The following is a 19,244-nucleotide window of genomic DNA, read 5'->3' as shown; positions in this document are numbered from 1 at the left end:
CCTTTCAGCACCAAACAGTACGACAAACCATAGTCCACAATACGCACAACTCTAAACAGCTATGTCAATGACAGGTGCATGCTGTACTAATGCAGTGGTAAATGTGCTACTTTTAAATGTACGCATAACAATATAATCCACAATTGCTCTTTGACTTGCACTCTGCCCATTCTGCCTAAATTGTGTGCACAAAATGAAATGTCATTGTACCTCTGGACTGCATTTATTAATTTATTCAATGTGAAAGCAGCAGATCAACCCACCATGTGTATTTAGTGTTTATTAGGGTGTTGAAGGTAGTATAAAGTCCTAGGTGGAGGAAGTTATTCCATTTAATAACCAAGTTAAATTGAATTTTGACACTTTGTACACGTGTTCACGTTTATAATGTCTTCATGGAGACATTTCAACTGGTTTAACCAGAAATTTGTGACACGTTGGCTATTAAACCTGCCAACTAGAGATATTTTGAAATTATCCTCCAATTTCCTTAGCAACAGCCATTTCTATACCATCTGATATGGACTGCTGCCCCGGTAACCTCAGAAGCGAGTTTACATCTTTGTAACATTCTGTTAAGTCTCAACAGATCGGTCTCCAAAATGTTCCTACATATTGTCCTTTAGTTTGATAATTCAATCTGATCACCGTGCATTTTTAAGAAGATATCCAATGTTCTAAGGCGGTTGCATGAAGTTACACACTGTAGAAACGTTTGCAGTATTGCCCCTTTGGTTCTGGATTGTCTGACTATATTTGAAATTCACTTTTTTCATGGTGGAAGGATGCCTTCTCTCTGTGTCATCCTCTGACTCTGGAGTTAGCATTATGTGCCTAATATCCTTAGCTACAGCATATTTTCTATTATTTCCTTCTGGTTGTCAACTGAGCTTATTTTTATAATCTTTATACAAAACCTATGCATTTACATAAGCAATGAGTCCACAGTGTGTTCTCTCATATCTTCTGTCCTTGGTAAGTTGTTGGGTGGTAAAGTAGCTTGCATAATGGATCTGGTTTTTTTTTTAGCACTGCTACATCATTTGAAATATTTAGTAGTTCATCTACTGAAGATGTAGATAATAGGGTCAGGTTATTATTGACAAAGTTTTTCTCCTCATGTTTTCAATGTTGAAATAGGACTTGCTTTTCATAGGAAAGCCCTTCATTAAGGTTGTTGTCAACCAGTTGGTACTTCTATCTTTAAATAGATAAGATCTGTGATACAAATGTTTCACATTCTTTTGCTGATCTGAACTCTTATTGTTAACTTCTCTAGTGCTATCGCCTACATGCTGTTATTCTAGCTCCTCAAGTTACAATTTATGTTTCGTAGCGCTGCTTGTAGTGTGATAACCTTTATATAATACTATTTTTTGATTGGTCATGTACTTTTCATGTAAAACTGTCCTCTCAAGTATGTTTTCTTCGATGTTGATTAAGGTCTCCTTTCCAGGTAAAGCTTCTTCCACATTCAGTGCATTTATATGGGCGCTCTCCAGTATGTATTCTTATATGTCCATTCAGATTATCTTTTCGACTAAATCTTTTGTTGCAGATATGACATGCATATGGCTTTTCACCTGTATGTGTTCTAGAATGTGTCATAAGATTGGTCTTCCGAAAGAAGGTTTTATCACAGTCAGGACAAGCATATATCCTTTCTCGTGAATGTGTTTCCATGTGTCGAAGAAGCTCTCTTTTCAACCGGCAGCTTTTATTACATTCAGGACATGTGTATTGTGACTGATTTTGCTGTGCGTTTGGCAGGAAACCAAGAAAACGTGTATTTCTCAGATTACTTTCACATTCATTATATTTCTGCAATATCCCTATTTTAGACCTTCGCTGCTGTAATCTGAAATGTTCAGACTTGCTGAAGTCACCCTTATATTGGACTGTTTTTTCTTGTTTTAGTTGCACATAACTTTCCGACCATGGGTGGTTTTTAGTGTTGCTTCCCTTGTGGTAGTTCTGCAGAGCCTGAATGTTTGTCTTCCCAGATGAAGCTTTGCAAAGTTGATTCTTGTTAGTAAACTGTACAGATGCAATACTTTTCCTTTGTCTGTTCATAACTTCCTGGCCTGTTGGGTTGAAATAAAACTTATTAACATTAAATTTATGAAAAAATGGCTCTTGAAACAACAGTTTATTTCAAAGTATTATTCTTAGGATTATTTTCCGGAGTTGTATGAAAAACAACACCTTTGGTAAAACTGCTCAGTATGTCAATGCATATATTGCAGAGATCTTTGTGCAACAAGCATTTCTCTATTTTAGATTTTGGCAAGGGTGACTTAACTGTTCATCCCACAGTAAATACAATGTTTAACAATCAGCGTTTGCAATATCAAATCTCTTCTAAGATCTTTAAAACCTTGGTGATTTCGCAACACTAAATATTCGGAAGATGTACGCCTAATATGGGCAAAAATCTGTTGGGCAAGATGACCTAGCCAGATGAGCCAATTACTTGGTAGTTATCAATTTCACAAAGTTAGTAGCAACAATGCAACATTTGTGCTTCTACTGAATAAGCAAGGATGATTAAATAATTATAATATTGTACAGTTGTGTACTTATTTTAGTATGAAAATATTTATACTTATAATTGTACTTAGGGTTTTAATTTGAATAAGCTAAATTTAATACCCATGTTAAATTGGCCTTTTGTTAAAGATGCCTTATGTAAATGTTCAATCTTGAGACTGCTGATGTTAATGTACTAGACCGCAAACAAACACAGAAAAGGAGATAACGGAAGTGCTTTTGGCTTGGAGTGTGGCATGGTGTTTTAAGTAATCCTATTCGCCTGTTAAATAATTTCAAAATCCGGATTCCAGCAGCTCTGCACTTAGATAATAAGTAAAACATTGAGGGTAATTGAGTTCAGTCTGTAGAGATCTCGTTAGCTGTTAATCCCTCGACAATGGTACTAAATAGCATATTTCTGTGCATTTGCCTACAAACTTTATACCATGGCTTTTCATGGGTATTAGTTTGAACAAAACACATTTCACTCAAGAGAGGGTACAAGGAAATCATTTCTTGCTGGGAGGTAAAATCACATTCAAGTTGTCCCATGATTATTACAAGATTTTTCTTACTGTGTAAATACATTGCAACATGAGATCTGAGAGGCAGCAAACTGTTTTTCTCGTCAAATTTGCCGCACTGTTGTTATAAATAGATAAAGGTGCATCTGTTTGAGCATTTACAGTTACTCAATACAGTGTGTTACTGTGCCCAATTTACTTTTACTGGTTGATCTATCTATGTATCTATCAATAGACATATATAGGTTATATGGAGATGTACAGAGCGTAATGTGGTAATTACTACCATTGCTCAGTGTGAAAAGGGCCTCTCGTGAGTCCTAATGCCCCTCCCTCCACATTTGTAATAAATAGCATATTATACTCTGCACATATGGTTTATGGTATCTTTTCACATGTGCTTGTTTTAATAAAAGATATTTAACCTAAAGCAGCATAATAAGGATTACATATGTGCAGTGTGGTAAACTCACATTGAAGTGGCCTTGTGACTATTAAGGGGGCTATTTTAGGCAATCTGTGAGGCAAAAAGTCAAACTTGACTTCTAAACTGCAGCAATAAATGTGTAAGTAAGCTTTTATTAGTACAGTTGCTCTAATTCATGTGTTATTTGGCCACGTCTATTTCTACTACAATGATTATCTATATATACACACACATACACATTTACTGAAAAAACAAAACGTTACAGGGACGTTATAGTTAGGAAATAGAATTAAACATATATACTAAACTACTACAAAAGTTAAATTAGTATACTAGGTGTGCTACTAATCAGTGATACTACTTTTAAGATATATTACGTGAGTGACTGAATCACTGTGTGTGTCCGTATGTGACTGGTGGTATGGGTTTGTAAGTGGGTGTGTGATTGGTTGTGTGGGTGTGTGATTGGTTGTATGGGTGTGTGATTGGTTGTATGGGTGCGTGAGTGGTTGTACAGGTTTGTAAGTGGATGTGCAATTGGCTTTATGGGTGTGTGAGTGAACGTATGGATGTGTGACAGGGTGTATGGGTGGTTGTGGGGGTATGGGTAGTTGTGGGGGTGTGAGTAGTTGTAGGGGTGTGTGTGTGAATAGATGTATGGGTTTGTAAGTGGGTGTTTGAGTGGTTTAATTGGTGTGAGACTGGGTGTGTGAGTATCTGTGTAGGTGAGTGAGTGGGTGCCTGAGTTCCTGTATGGATGAGTGAGTGGGTACATCAGTGGCTATATGAGTGAGTGTGTGTGTGTGTGTGTGTGTGTGTGTGTGTGTGTAAGTGCCTGTATGGATGAGTGTCTGCATGTGTGAGTGGCTATATGACTCACTGTTTCAGTGGCTGTATGGGTAAGTGAGTGGCTCTGTGAGTAGCTGTATGTGTGAGTGAGTGGGCAGGGAAAGAGATGACACCTCTTTAACAGCTCCCACCTGCTGGAACCAGAGTGTATGTTTTTGCTTGATGGGAGCTGTCAGGTCCTGCCAAGCAAAGCAAACAGCTATGTCCCAGGGATGGGCACCCCGGGACATAAGAGAAGCCAGCCCTGTGGGGTAGCCGTCCCAAGGGCCATATATGGCTCCAGGAAGGGGGTCGCGCAGCCCTCCTTTTTTTCACGGGCCGGCCCCAGGGAGTTGGTGGTCCCTATGGCCATAAATGGCCCAGGAGAGGGGGGAAGCGTGGATCCTCTCCCACTTTAAAATAAGTTTTTGGCCCAAGGGAGGTGTCTGGGTCATAGGCGGGGATACGGCCCCCAGCAATATCGTTAGATTATCCCTGGGGAGATGGTGGTCCGGGTGGACGGGAGTCTGGGTGCCCCCACTATATTGTTTATTGATTTTAGCTCCTGGGAGGTGATGGTCTCTGGGCGGGGGTCTGTGCAGCCCCTACACTATCATTATATTATCCCTGGGGAGGTGGTTGTCCCCGGGTCACAGGGGAAACCGGGCGGCCCTTCCTATATTCTTTATTGATGTTAGTCCCGGGAAGTGGTGGTTCTCAGGGGCTGGGGTTAATGTGGCCCCCGCACTTTTATTGTATTAGCCCCAGGGAGATCGTGCTCCCCAGGCTTGAAACGTGCAGTCCCCCTCCATTGATTAATTAAAGCCCCGGGAAGGTGGTACTTCCCAGGGCTCATATGAGCCCATGGAGCAGGGTCCACACGGTCTCCCTCCAGTATCTAAAATAAAGCCCCGGGAGGTGGAGGTCCCTGGGGCTCCTGGTGCCTCAGGAGGAGGGCTCCATGTGCCCCCGATTGGTTTGCTTTTTTTTTATCTTGAAAAGCCAAGTTCCAAGATGGCTGCCAACCCTTTCTGGTTGAAGTGTTGGCAGCCAATCAGAGCTCTGTAATTCTCTGCACAAGCACGCCGTTATTTATGAAGTCGTTGCAATCATAGATATACAAATTTGGATTTCCTTTAATATGTAGAAAACTACCAAACGGATTTCAATGGGGCGCTATCAAGAATATTGGTCCCAAGATGGCTGCCAACACTTCCTGGTTGAAGTGTTGACAGCCAGTCAAATTTCAGTAGGTTTTTGTGCCACCAGATATCTATATATATTTTTTTTTTACTTAAATGTCTCTGAAACTACTGAACGGATTTACACCAAATCTCAAAAAGCATGCTTTCCTGACCAACATCTAGCTTTCTGCCAAATTTGGTGTAATTCCATTCACCAGTTCCGGCTGTAATCATGTTAAAAATCCCTATAGACTTAACATGGGGTAAATGCGTTTTGAGACCCCCCTTTTTTCTCGGCCCCCGCTTGACGGATCACCTCGAAACTTCCAACATAGCAGCTGAACGAACAAGGGGACGTTTTTTGAAAATTGGGTGAAGTTTCATCAAGTGACGCCAAAGTTATTGGCAAAACAGAAAACGCTTTTCCCATGGAAACTATGGTCCTAACTTTAACAATACTTAAATTACATGTCTGTGACTGCTTCTTTTTACATAGTTTTTAGGTCTAGCCTAGGCAGCACGCATGCGAGGCTCTGGGAGGTGACCTTTAGAAATTAGTCTGCTCTTTTCAAGCACTCGTGCTTGTGCTGGCATCCATCTTGCGGGAGCGAGCAGCGGCGCACCGACCATATGTTTTCCGCTCCTTGCTCCCGCAAACACGAGTGTTTGAAAACAGCTTACCCTCCCCCACCCCAGCAAACACTGGCTCAGATTGAGAACCGCTTTTCTCGCACTTCCTTTCACACTGTATTTCTCTCCTTCTTTTCTTTCCTTATGTGTATTTTGAATTTTACCTCTCTAATTTTCTATTGTTCTTTTCTTCTGCCAGTATGCATTTTTTCTTACTTTTATTTTTTGTCATTCCTCCCACTTTCATTCCCTTTCTTATTTCTTTTCCTCCCTATTATTCTTCCTTTCTTCCTCCATCACCTATCGCTACTACATCCTCCCTTGCTTCTTTACTTCCCTCTTTTCATCCTTGTTTCATTCCTGCCCTCATTTCTTTTATTTCCACCCTCTGACATGCCCATTTCACCTCTATATAGTACTCTCTATAGTGCTGATGCTGCGCAAAGATAATCTGCTGTTACAGACAGGTACTATAGTACTGATGCTGCGCACAGATACTCCTATAGTACTTATCCTACCTACGTGTTGCATTGTCAAACAGTTAACAACAATTTATAACCTTGGCGGCCTCTTGTGAAACTGCTTCAGGCAGCACTAAAGTAGACGGAGAGGTGAGCCAGTCCACTGTGTGTGCTTTTTTCACACTCAGACTCAAAGCCATGAAATGTATTTTCACTATGCTTGTGGATTGCACTGATGCGGATGTGCGTGTACCTCTTTCAATCACGGACTCTTTCACGAGGGAACCAGTGTTCGTTCTTCTGTCACTTCTAGGGAGGCCGTGATAACTAAGGAAGCAGGGAACCGATGCTAACATCATATTTACATTTTCTTCCCAATGTGGTGTCTACTTATGTCCTCCCAAACATGACTGCTGTGCACGTGTGTAAGAAGTTTCCCCCATGTCTTGTTACATCCAGTAAACCTCTCGTGACACGGCCCTGGGCCTGGCGGTCTCCCCAGCTGTCCCAGGCCCCCCCCTCGGTTTTCATACAGTCGGCGCAGACTTTGAACCATATTTTTCCTGCCAGTGCTAAGCCCCTCCAGGTCGAGGACTCAGGCCACTTAACTCCATGGCGGGCTACCCTGTTCGCTGCGTCCAATTACGCGCATTAGTGTATTGATCCGAAGGCTTCCATCGGACATTACTGCGGAGATGCGTGTTAAGTACAGCGTCACCCGGAAGGGAGAGGGGACAGCGGTTGTGTGCAGAGACACTATGGTATGCACTACTTAGAAGCTGACAGATTGTGGTCTCATTGAAGGTCTTGCTTTTTCTATTATGTTGAATCCGGCTTTACCCTGCCGAGCATTAATATAAAAAAAACTCCTAACAACTTCACTGAGTTCATTCGTCGGCTTTCAAACCTGCTTGGCCACCTTTATATACTGCATTCTAATTTCTTGGTCTTGGGTGGTTTTAATCTGCACATTGATGAACCGAGTTACCCTACTCCTAAGCAGTTTGTGAGCACGCCGTAGGGCTTCAATCTGGAACAATGTGTAAACTGCCCCACTCATATGGCTGGTCATACATTGGACAATGCTGTGGGGAGCGCTGTGACGCTCCACTCCCAGACGCACTGCAAGAATGGATACAAAATCCTACTAGTGATTCCACTTTAAACTTTCCATTTGAATCCATGTTAGTCCATGATATTATTCAGAAACTTTTATGCTTTCCTTTTATAGTCCACATGTATGGCGTCATGCATTTTTAATGCTTCCCATATTCATACATTGGACCTTATTTCTTCGCATTCATTGAATGTTCTCATGAGGTCGGCTTTATTTTGTTTATGTGTTTATTTATTACTCCCTTGCGCCCCATCCCGATGCCCCCACGGCAGGTCGTTATACCTCGAAGTGCACGTCCGGCTTCCTCCGCCTGCCACAGACGCCGGGCTGCCTGCCGCTCACGGTATCTGCCTTTCTCGGAGTGATGCAGGCACTGGCTACCTGCTCTTTTCCAACCCTTTCCCTCTTCTTCGCGTCGGGACACCATTTGCACCATAGCCCTCCCCCTCCTGCAACTTCCTGCACTCATTCACCCTGGAGTGTTACTGTTGTTACAATGCCCATCTCCCTCGCTACTCCCTACATCATTAGCAATAAGTGTTCCCAGGGCACATGGATTGCATACTGCATGTGTGATCTGCTACCACAGCTCGTATAGGACAACACGAGTAACATCGCAGTGTTTGTTTATTACTCCCTACCCGCTTTACTTAAAACACACAAGGGCTTATTAACAAGGCCCTTGCGCTACCGGTACGTCCCTATTGCACATATAAAAACAGAAGCACCAGTAGCACAAGGGGCTAGTAAAACTCTATGGTTTACTGCCTTGTAAATAAACACCATGGTTGCTACAGTAGTTATTACAGTAAATATATAAGAACACATTGATCTATAACATACCTTAAAAACATTGCCAATACCTCTCGCTAAACACTTATAACGTCCCAAAGGCGAGACCTATTGGCTATGCCAATGCTTGTTATTATTACATTTTGGTGGTGAAAAATGTGGAAATAAATAGCTACATATACTTTTTTTCTGTAAGAAAAAAGTAATCATTTCTCTTAGCCAACATTTAAACATTTTACACCACAAAAAACACAATCATTAAAACAACTGCATTAAAGCTTTGTATTTTATGTGATACTTCTTCAAGCCATATAAAATGCTACTGGCCCCTAAGTGGCACTACAATCGCAGCTGTAGAACAAAAGCTCCAGCCTGGGAAATGATTTTAAAGAATATGGTAAGTTCTCCTGGGGCCAGGGTTTCAATGACTCAGGAGACTTGCGTTTTTTAGCTAGTGTAGCTGGGGAAGGGGGGGGGGGCTGCAGAACTCCCTGCAGTCACCCTACAACATATAAAAAAAGAGTTTTGGTGATGTCCCTGCCTCTCATTGAGAGACATTACCAAAAACAAAATATAAGCAAATAGCCCTATCAGGGCATTATGGGGAGCTCCTTGAAGGAGCAGTCAATAATAAATGAGCAGCTGTAGCCGTTCATTTAGTCTTCAGTTTTTTTCCCCTTGGTGTCCCGCCTGGGACACCCACTATTATTTTTGTACAGGGGGCTGTCGGGGGAGCTCCTGTGCCCTGTGACCCCACCGGCTTCCTGCAAGTGATGCAGGAACAAGTGTTTTTTTAGTTTCAGAGAAACACTGGTCACTCCAGGGCACAATTATTTTTAGGGGCCGTGGTGGGAGCCCCAGGGCCCCCCTGGCATTGTTTTTTGTTTTGTTTTTAATAAAAAGTGGGCACAACTAGTCCTGGAATGTTTGGTTGTTTTTTTGAGTGGGGTGCCCTGGGGCCCACTCTGGGCACCCCACAGCTAGTCCCTCGTTGGGGGTTGTGGATGGGAGGCCCAGGGTCCCACAGCCCTGCCAGCTCTTCTGCATGCACCCATCATGGATGCAGCGGGAGCCGGCATTGTTCCAACCCTGCGGGAGCAACTTTGTGGGAGCAATTCACATAAGTACCCTGCCCAAGACCGCAGGCAGGTCGAGCTGCTCCCGCCCAGTGGGAGAACTTTGCATTTTCCCAGCCCGTGCCGCAGCTGGGGACACAGTCACTGATGGCCCCTTATGTCTTTTTTTAACTTTGTTTCTAAAGACTCAGTACAAAGTCCTGAGTCTGAAGATGGCTACCACTACTTCCTGGTAAGGTGGTGGTAGCAAATCAGATCTCAGGATGAGATCTGTCAGCTCCGCTGATCCTCTACGGCGATATAAAAAAAATAATTTATCCTTAATTTTTCCAAAACTACATCAAAACACAAAAAGTACTTTTTCTGGACCAAGATCAAGCATTCTGCCTAATTTGGGGTAAATCCTTTCAGCAGTTTGGGTTGTAGCTGTGTCTATATTTGCTGTGCAAAAATGAATGGGGAAAACGTGTTTTGAGGCCCACCTTTTTCTCGGCCCAAGGGGGGTTCAAAAATCACAAATCCCCTTGCATTTTCCATAGATTTTTCAGGCACGCTACCGGAAAAACTGCTAAACGGAAATATACTACATTTATTAGGTAGCTAGATCTTGGTCCAGAAATTATGATTTTTGTGATTTGATATAAATCTGTTAAGATATTTTGGAGATATTAAGCTCCAAAAATATTTGTATATTTGTAGGGTTGGATTTGAGGGACTGTCACAAGCCTTAGAAGACCATGAGGCCCCATCCCTTGGGCAAACTGGTGCAAAAAAAGGGAAGGCTCCAGGGACTTCATCCCCCAGGGCCGGCGCAAATACCCTGTCCTAGAGAGCCCACCCCTGGGACAGAGTAGTTTCCCTGCCCACACTAGCAGGGAAACTTATGTTTGCTCCTACCTGGAGGGAGCAATTTTAAATCTCCCACCAGGCAGGAGCAAACATGTCTATCCTGACTGCAGCAGCAGGGGGAGTCTGCTCCCAGCCAGCAGGAGATTTAAAACTGCATCCACGGGGTGAGACCAGACTTCGTTTTCCCTACCTGCACTCTTGCAAACAGGTAAACAGATATTGCTCCCGCTAGGTGGGAAATTAACAGCTGCCCCCTCCTGATGGGAGCAATGCAGGCACCCATACCATGCAGGGAGCTGGCGGTGTCGTGGGGTCATGGGGCTCCCACAGTGGCCCCCAACTAGTGGTTTGTCCAGGTGAGCACCGGAACACCCACCTTTGGCGGCAGGGGATGTGGTCCCCTAGCCCAAGAAGGCACAGGGAAGGGAGACCCCCTCCTCTTTTTTATTGCATTTGGCCATGGGGGATGGGGTTTTTACTTTGGTCCTGCGCTCTCGGGCAGGGAAACAGACAGAGTACTGGGAGTTGGGGATCGCGGGCCACTGTACCTGAGCTGTCTCGGTGGGATGGGGTCCCCGGGGTCATTGTATGGCTCTGATAACATGTGCGTCACCCCCCTGGGCTCTGGCCCATCCCAGCGGTGGTATTTCTTAAAAACGTGCAGGAGCCCACACATTTTCTTTAAACAATTCCCGCACAACTGCGTGCATGATGTTTTTTATTCTATTTATGTTGTGGGGGGCACTTTTTTAGTTTTTTGGTTTTGAACTTTTTTATGGCAGTAGTTCCTTTATCCATTCCCATCTTTTTCTAAAATATTTTTTGTCAATTTGCTCCTGCTAAATTTTGGTTCACTACGACCCTTTTTTCTTTGCCATGTCTAGAACAATATCCACTTATACCCAGCACTTCCTAGCATAGTTTAGTCAACAAAACATGTTTTTTCCTTTTTTTTACCTACTGGGTCAAAGTTTGTACAGTGTATCACTTAGAGGAGACAATTCCATACAATACGGTCAAACACGTTCTCCATGTCTAATGAAATCTTGCCAAGTTCTTCATTGTTGCCCTCTATTTCCATCATTACATAAGATAGCTGTTGTAAGGTAAGAGTAAATCTTCTGTTTTGGCACAAGTCCATACTGATTCACAAGGGCCACTTCTGTATCTATGTGTATCGGTTTGTTTGCAAGTATCTTCCAGACTACCTTATAGTCCACTGAACAACAGACGATATGCTTTGTGATCCGGTGGAGATTCTTGCCTCCCATGTAGATTCCGGAAATAGTTAATTGGCAAATACCTCCCCAAGGACCAACCACAAGCATGTTTACCAGCAGAATCTCTTCAAGATGCCTTGATAATTCAACCAGAATGTCTTTGCTTCCCTGTGACTTCTCATTGTCACTGGCCTGGACTACACTGAGTATCTCCTCCCTACACTCTCCAGTACCTCCTTCTGCTTAATATACATCTTCTTCATAAAAAAAGTTCTTCATACCTTTTTGCATATGTAGTTATGTTTTGTCAATACCAGACTCCTCTATGGACTAGCCTGCCCAAACTGGAGATGGGATGTCAATATTCCCCATCACATCTATACAGGAAGGGACACCAGTGTATTTCCCATCATCCATCTGCACAAAAAGTGACATAAATGGATTCCCACCACAACCGTCTTTAAAAGAAGAAGCCAAGCAGAGAGAACTTATTTTACAATCATCTATCTGCACATAAAATCACACCACTGTATATCCCATCATCCATCTGCACAGGAACTGACATCACTGGTTTCTTGCCGAAAAACACCTTTAAAAGAGGAGTCCAAGCAAGAATACTTACTTTTCCATCATCCATCTGCACAGGAAGTGACACCACTGCATTTCCAATCATCCATCTGCACACAAAATACATCACTGGAGTTCCCATCATCCCTCTACACAAGAAGTGACATCACTTTCTGCCTTCTCCCAACTTCAGTAAACTCCCCAGGGCGTCCTATCGCCCAGGCATTCCCAGCATATGGCAGACACAGTCAATGGTTTAGCCTGTTCCACAAAAACATACAAGGTAGGATAAAATCATGTGCTTCAAGCAGTACCCCATACTGCCACTTCTCACAATCACACCCAAATGTAGATGACCCAGACACTCACAATACATTCACACAAAAAATAAGCCTAACCTTGTGCACATCTCACTAACTCTCAAATACCCTCAAACTACAGAAAAGACATTCCCACTCATGCTCATGAACGCTCGCTTATGCAGTACTATTACTCACAGCACCAGACATAACAGATCTCATAACCTATCACATGCTTGACAGCCTTCTTCATCACAGAAACATAGTTCACACTTTATCTTCGCACATCCTAGACATCCTTCTTCCCGCAAGCTACAGCATCCATTGTGTGGACTGTGCACACAAGAAGGTAGGAGCCCTCTGTCATTCCTAACTCCTCCTGGTCCGCCACCCAAGGCAAGCAAGTAACACTCAACTCCATGGAGCGTCTGACATGCCATTTCTCACTCTTTGCAATTCAGACCTCCAACATCCATCTCATCTATGGGCCTCACGTACTGAACAATCACTTCTTTTGATGAATACTCAGATTTCCTCACCACCTCATTTATCCAACATGTATACACCACCCACTTGGATGACTTCATCCTCCCAGGAAACACAAGCTAAAGAAACACACAAAGACACCCTCTTCAACCTCATCTATACACTCACCTTGGTACAGCATGCAACACATCCACCAGATTGCACAGGACACATCCTCAACCTTTTCTTCTAAACTTCACCACCAATCCAATGCAAACCATTCATACCCCTGGAATGGACTGAGCACTTTGACGTCATACCAGAAAACCAAGGTCAAGATAAAAGAGAAGACCAAACCCTGAAATCCTTCAAAGACCTCTCTATAGACAACCTAACTTGAACTCATCTCTCAACTTCACTTCTGAGACCAACACTCTTCTAAACAACTTCAACAATGTTTTTGGAAAGCTATGCGAACATCCAAGCCCAGATCACAACAGCAAGTGCAAGCCAAAGCCGTCAGCACCCTGGTATCCTAAATACCTTACTGACAATAAACAATTCATCTGCAGACCTGAAAGAAAATGGAAGAATGACAGAACTCCAGATAACCTCTTGATAATGAAGTCCCTCAGCTCAACACACAGACAGCTCATCACATCAGCCAAAGTACAATAGCAACACCATCAAAGAAGCCACCAATGGAAGCATAAGGATATTCAAAACAATCAAGCACTGCATCAATGCCCTGCTGGGCCCACCTAATCCTCCCTCCACAGAGAAGTGCAATGCAATCAACCACTTCTTCTATGAAAAAAAACAGAAGGCCCGACAGCACATACCACTACTATGATCCCCAAAATAGCCCTTTCTAGACTCTCCACTACTCTTCTCCTCCTTGCACCATCTGACACCTCTTTTACTATACTGATCCCCAAAACAAGCCTTTATAAACTCTTCCCTCTGACTCTTCCCCTCCACATCCCTTTTTACTCATCCCAAGCCTCCCACTACTGCTATGAGCTCCCAAAAAAAAAAGTCTAAATCCTTCACTCTTCTATCCCTCCACTATCCTTTACAAACAAAATAACAGACTAACTTCTCAAATTTCATATTTCACTATACTAATTCACCACCAAATCCTTTATGGGTTCCGGAGTAGCGTGCTACTCACGGAAAAAGCACATCAACGAGGTGTTGTTGCGCTTTTACGGCAAGTAGCCTCAGGGGTAACACGCGATATATATATATATATATATATACAAACCTCTGTCCCTCTTCTATCCCTCTGCTACTCTTCTCAATCCAAATAACTGACTAACATAACCAGCACTCAAATGACTTTCATATTTTATTATACTAATTCAACAATAATCTTTTAATGGGTTCCGTAGTAGCGTGTTACTGTCCAAAAAAGCGCTTCAACACCCCATCAGGATAACAAGCGCTATATAAAGGCAAACCTTTTTCCCTCGTCTATCCCTCCGCTATCCTTCTCAATCCAAATAACTGATTAATAACCACCACTCAAATTACTTTCATATTTCATTATACTAATTCACCAATAATCCCTATGGGTTCCGGAGTAGAATGCTACTTGCTGAAAAAAGCGCTTCAACACACCATCGGGGTAACAAGCGCTATATAAATGTAAACCTTTTTCCCTCGTCTGTCCCTCAGCTATCCTTCTCAATCAAAATAACTGATTCATATCCACCATTCAAATTACTTTCATATTTCATTATACTATTTCACCAATAATCCTTATGGGTTTCGGAGTAACGTGCTACTCGCCAAGAAAGTGCTTCAACACCTTATTAGGGGTAACAAGCGCTATATAAATGCAAGCCTTTTTCCCTCCTCTATCCCTCCGCTATCCTTCTCAATCCAAATAACTGACTAACCTATCAACCACTCAAATTACTTTCATTTTTCACTATACTAATTCAACACTAATCCTTTATGGGTTCCGGAGTAGCGTGCTACTCTCCGAAAAAGCGCTTCGACGCCTCGTCAAGGGTAGTATGCGCTATATAAATGCAATTGCAATACAATACAATACATCACCAATTCTTACACCCACCCCATCTCGTAGAATCATGCAACGGTCAGCCTTCAAATACATATTTCTCCAAGATCTCACTGACATACTCGACTCACTCATAGCCACTTCTTATAAAGATGATGTCTTACCATCATTCTTCATCAAAGCCCTCTCTAAAATGCTTTGTTAATCCTACTTAACATTGTCAATGCCTCTTTCACTCAAAACCTCTTTCCAGAAGCTCTCAAGACAGGCCAGATCCCCCACTACACCCTGGTGACCTCACCAACTGCCGGCCTAGCACTCACCTACCATTTATAGGCAAGATCATTGAAAAAGCAGACTGTTCAACTCCAAGACAATATCCATCCTAACCATCTCCTGCACAACTTCCAGTCTGGCTTCAGATCATGCTGCGGCATGGAAACTGCTACATTACACATCGTAGACAATTCCCCCCTGACAACAGATGAAGATGGCCCTTGCCATGTGATATTGCTGGACCTCTCAGCTGCCTTTGACAGTTGACCATTCCACCTTCATAGACCCCCTGGAGTCTCTAATGGGATTGTCCAGCAATGTAGTAATGTTCTTTATTGGTTCTTCTCCTACCTTCCAACCAACACCAGTCTGTTCACATGGGCACATCCAAGTCACAAAAGATCCCTATCACCTGTGGAGTCCACCAAAGCTCTATTCTGTCAACTGTCATCTTCAACCTATACCAATATGCCAATGAAACACAACTCTACTTGAAAGTCTCCTCTGCTTTAGACATCCAATGACTCAAACACTGTAGCACATCATCCAGACGTAGATGTTCGTTGCCTACCTGAAGCTCAACCCAACTAAGAACGAATTCCTGTTATTTGACAAAAACACTGAAAAGATACAGTACAAACCTAGCTCAATAAAATAAACAGCAAAAAAACCCTTAAAAAATATTCACATCAGAACTGTCTCACAAAAGGAATAACACCTTTCTATAACGTTATTCGGTTTTATTTTCAAAAATATTCATCTATTTCAATCAGTTAATATCCAATAACTTTTCAATAAATACATATACATTAAATTTCATATGACTCCACCCTTCATCTGATACAGAGGAGTCCCAAGCATAGACAAAGCAGTCTACTTAATCCAGGTATATGTCTCAACAACAAAAAATAATATACATACACATCACATCCACAAGAAGAAATGACAACAAAATAACAAAAAAATACCATTATCAAAACAAAAACAATTTAACAGAGACAATACATCACAGTTATAAACATCATAGACAAAATTTAAACACCACAATTGCGCCGAAGCGTGTTTCGGAATCCCATGTACCATCCTTCCTCAGGGCGCTGATGGTATATTCAAAAAAGCCAGATACATTCATTTAAGTAGACAAAGAATTTGACAATTATTGTTGAGGCTTCGTCAATAATATTTGTTGCGTCAAAGTTGTTAGAAGATACAGACTATCATGGAAATAAAGCCGATCGTTCAAGCTATCTTCCTAGGATTCAGTGCTTTACCGTATCACCAAAAAAGAATTTAGGACTCGGAATATTTTGGTCAGTTGGTATGGAACACAGGAGACAACAAGTGTTCACACAATCGGGTACTCCAGTCACGAAAATAAGGAGAACCATCAACTATATTAAGAAATAGCCATATACGTCCGTGGTAGGAAATGTTATGGGTTTAATAGCACAGTACAGGTGGACACACCCGTCTCCAGCGATAATTCTATTATATGACTTCAGATGTCCCAATTTAACCCGATCCAGTCCAGACAGTCTATTGCATGTAGTTCTGCAGTGGCTCCTCTACCCCAGTTCGGTTGAAAAGATGTGGTTGGGGGAAAGATCCCTCTAAAGTCAAAGTCCCACCATGCGTCTCGTACTCTGGAAAAACCTAGCTCAATGACATGAACCTTGAAGGCTTCAAACCCCAACTTTTACCGAATGCCAAGTCACTTGGGTTCGCCCTGGACACAAACCTCACCCTCAAGGAATACACTGCTAAAAACACAAAGATGGCCTGGTACCAGCTCTCTCTTCTAAAGAAAGTCATACCCTTCTTCCAAAAAGTTACTTAAGAACTTCTGTTCAAGCCCTTGTATTCTTGCATCTGGATGGTGGTAATGCCCTTTTCCACGGCCTCTCAGATTCCACACTAGCCCCCCCTCCCCCTTAGTGGCATCCTACATACTGCAGCACGCCTCAGCCAGGGCTTAAAGAAATATGTTCACTTCACCCCCATCCTGATGGAGCTCTATGGCTGCCCTTACCGGCCAGCACCATCTTCAAAACCAGCTGCATCGTTTACAAAGTTATCACAACCAGCACCACCGTTTATTTTGCATACAAGCCCATAATCTACAGTGGATCTCAACACACCCACAACCAGCACATCAACGGACTGCAAAGCACAAGACAGCAGGCCTTTTCCATCTATGTACCCAGGAAATGGAACAACAGCCCCCTGTCCATCAGGACCACCCCAACACTGTTCCAATTTAGGAAACAGTTGAAGAATCACTTCTTTAAAGAACTCATCATCACAATGCATTAACCATCTTCTACGGTGCTTCCTCTTCTCTTACTCGTTACTGTATGTTGGTCTTTGACGATGTACAGAACTCTGCTGCTGATCTTTGACTAGGTTTGCACTATAGAAATACCGTATACATACATACATACATACATACATACATACATACATACATACATACATTAGCTTTCAGTTGCAGGTACTTGTAGTTCCCCGCCTCTACCTAGCCAGGTTTCAATCAGTCCAAACCTAATCTACTGGCCATGTTAGGCTAATGATTATGCTGTCAAGCTTTCTGAATGTCTAGCATCCTTAAAATATGTATAGGCTTTGGGGCAGGGCTACACCTCCCCTCATGGAAAAGGGAAGGTATGACCAGAACTCTGAGTGGGGTAGAGAAAGGAGTCTGGCACTGGTAAATTGCTGTTGAGCAGCCACATCAGTAGATCTCTTGCAGTCTCCTCTAGAACCTGAATGGAATCCAACAGGTTACGCTGGTGCTGAGCCCACTGAGACTTCCGGTGCCACTACAAAGTCTGCATGCACTATCTGGCATAGTCAACGAGCGGCATGCAGGAGGCCAGAAGGCTCACAGCCACACTCTCTCCAGGGCAGAGGCTGAAACATTGGGATCATAGTCTTAATGTTCTGGACTCTGCTTCTGATGGAAAGCCCAGAACTGCTTCGTATTCATAATGACTTTGATGAATGGGAGCCTCTGCGAAGGAGTCAGGTGTGACTTCGGCACGTTAATAGTGCACCCCAGGGATGTCAAAAGATTCAGCGTCATCTGGAGGTGATCTTTGACTGACAGCGGTGAGCCCACCTTTCACAGCAAGTTGCTGAAGTCAGGAAGACTGGTATGCCTGACCTCCAAAGATGTGTTCCACCACTGCCATCACATTTGTGAACACCTGAGGAGCACTGATAAGGCCAAAGGCGAGAACGGCACACTGAAAATGCCCAGGCCTACTGTGAATTGTAGTTAGTGCTTGTGATAGTGCAGGAGAGGCACATGAAAATGTGCATGCTGCAGGTCCAATGCCACCAACCAGTCACCTAGATCCAGGGCACACAGAACCTGAGAAGGCATTTCGAGGGTAAAGAGCCACAATAGGACTTAGGCCTCCATCCTTAAGCACAAGGAAGTAGTGGAAATAACATCCAATCCCTACTTTTGAGGCCGGTACCATCTCTATGGTTCATCTAGCCAAAAGAGCCTGCAACTCTTGACATGAAACAGACAGAGGGTCATCCAAAAACTGCTGTGATATAGGTGGAACGTGCTGCAGGTTGAAAAGGAATGGTGGGGCGTAGGCCTGCTGGATGATTTAAAGGCCTCATTTGTCGGATGAGAAGTTTTACCACCCTGGAAGGATGTGGCGTATCGAGCCTCCTACAAGGTGGTTGTATGTCACCAAGGGAGTACAAAAGAGGTTTTGAGGTTGTTGTCGGAGGGGCGGGAGACTGAGGCAATGCCCCAGTCATCAGAAAAGGGCTGGGAGTCCTGTTGTGTGACATATCCCTGAAAAGGGTGAAACTGTTGGGGAGATTGCAGAACTGGTGCTGAAAGGTCCAAGGTCCATGCAGTGGGTCGGCTCTACTTACAAGTGGTGTCTAGGCCTGATCGGTAAGCAAACTTGGCCACAACACAGCCATTCCGAATGGCTTGGGCC

The 19,244-nt window shown here is 43.2% G+C and overlaps 1 protein-coding gene across 1 annotated transcript in view; it reads right to left on the bottom strand.

The window, feature by feature from the left end:
• Positions 1 to 208: 208 nt before the first annotated feature.
• LOC146861869 (uncharacterized) overlaps positions 209 to 19,244 on the bottom strand; it is a 71,651-nt gene continuing 52,615 nt past the window's right edge. Inside the window, exon 8 of the mRNA XM_085641039.1 lies at positions 209 to 2,084. Within this exon, the coding sequence (XP_085497165.1) occupies positions 1,414 to 2,084 (671 nt within the window). The 3' untranslated portion in view covers positions 209 to 1,413. The remainder of the gene's footprint in view (positions 2,085 to 19,244) is intronic.

This window comes from Triturus cristatus, chromosome 2_2, assembly GCF_964204655.1.
Source record: "Triturus cristatus chromosome 2_2, aTriCri1.1, whole genome shotgun sequence".
Taxonomy (NCBI): Eukaryota; Metazoa; Chordata; class Amphibia; order Caudata; family Salamandridae; genus Triturus; species Triturus cristatus.
The sequence above is the reverse complement of the archived record's forward strand: the minus strand, read 5'-3'. Positions and strand labels throughout refer to the sequence as shown.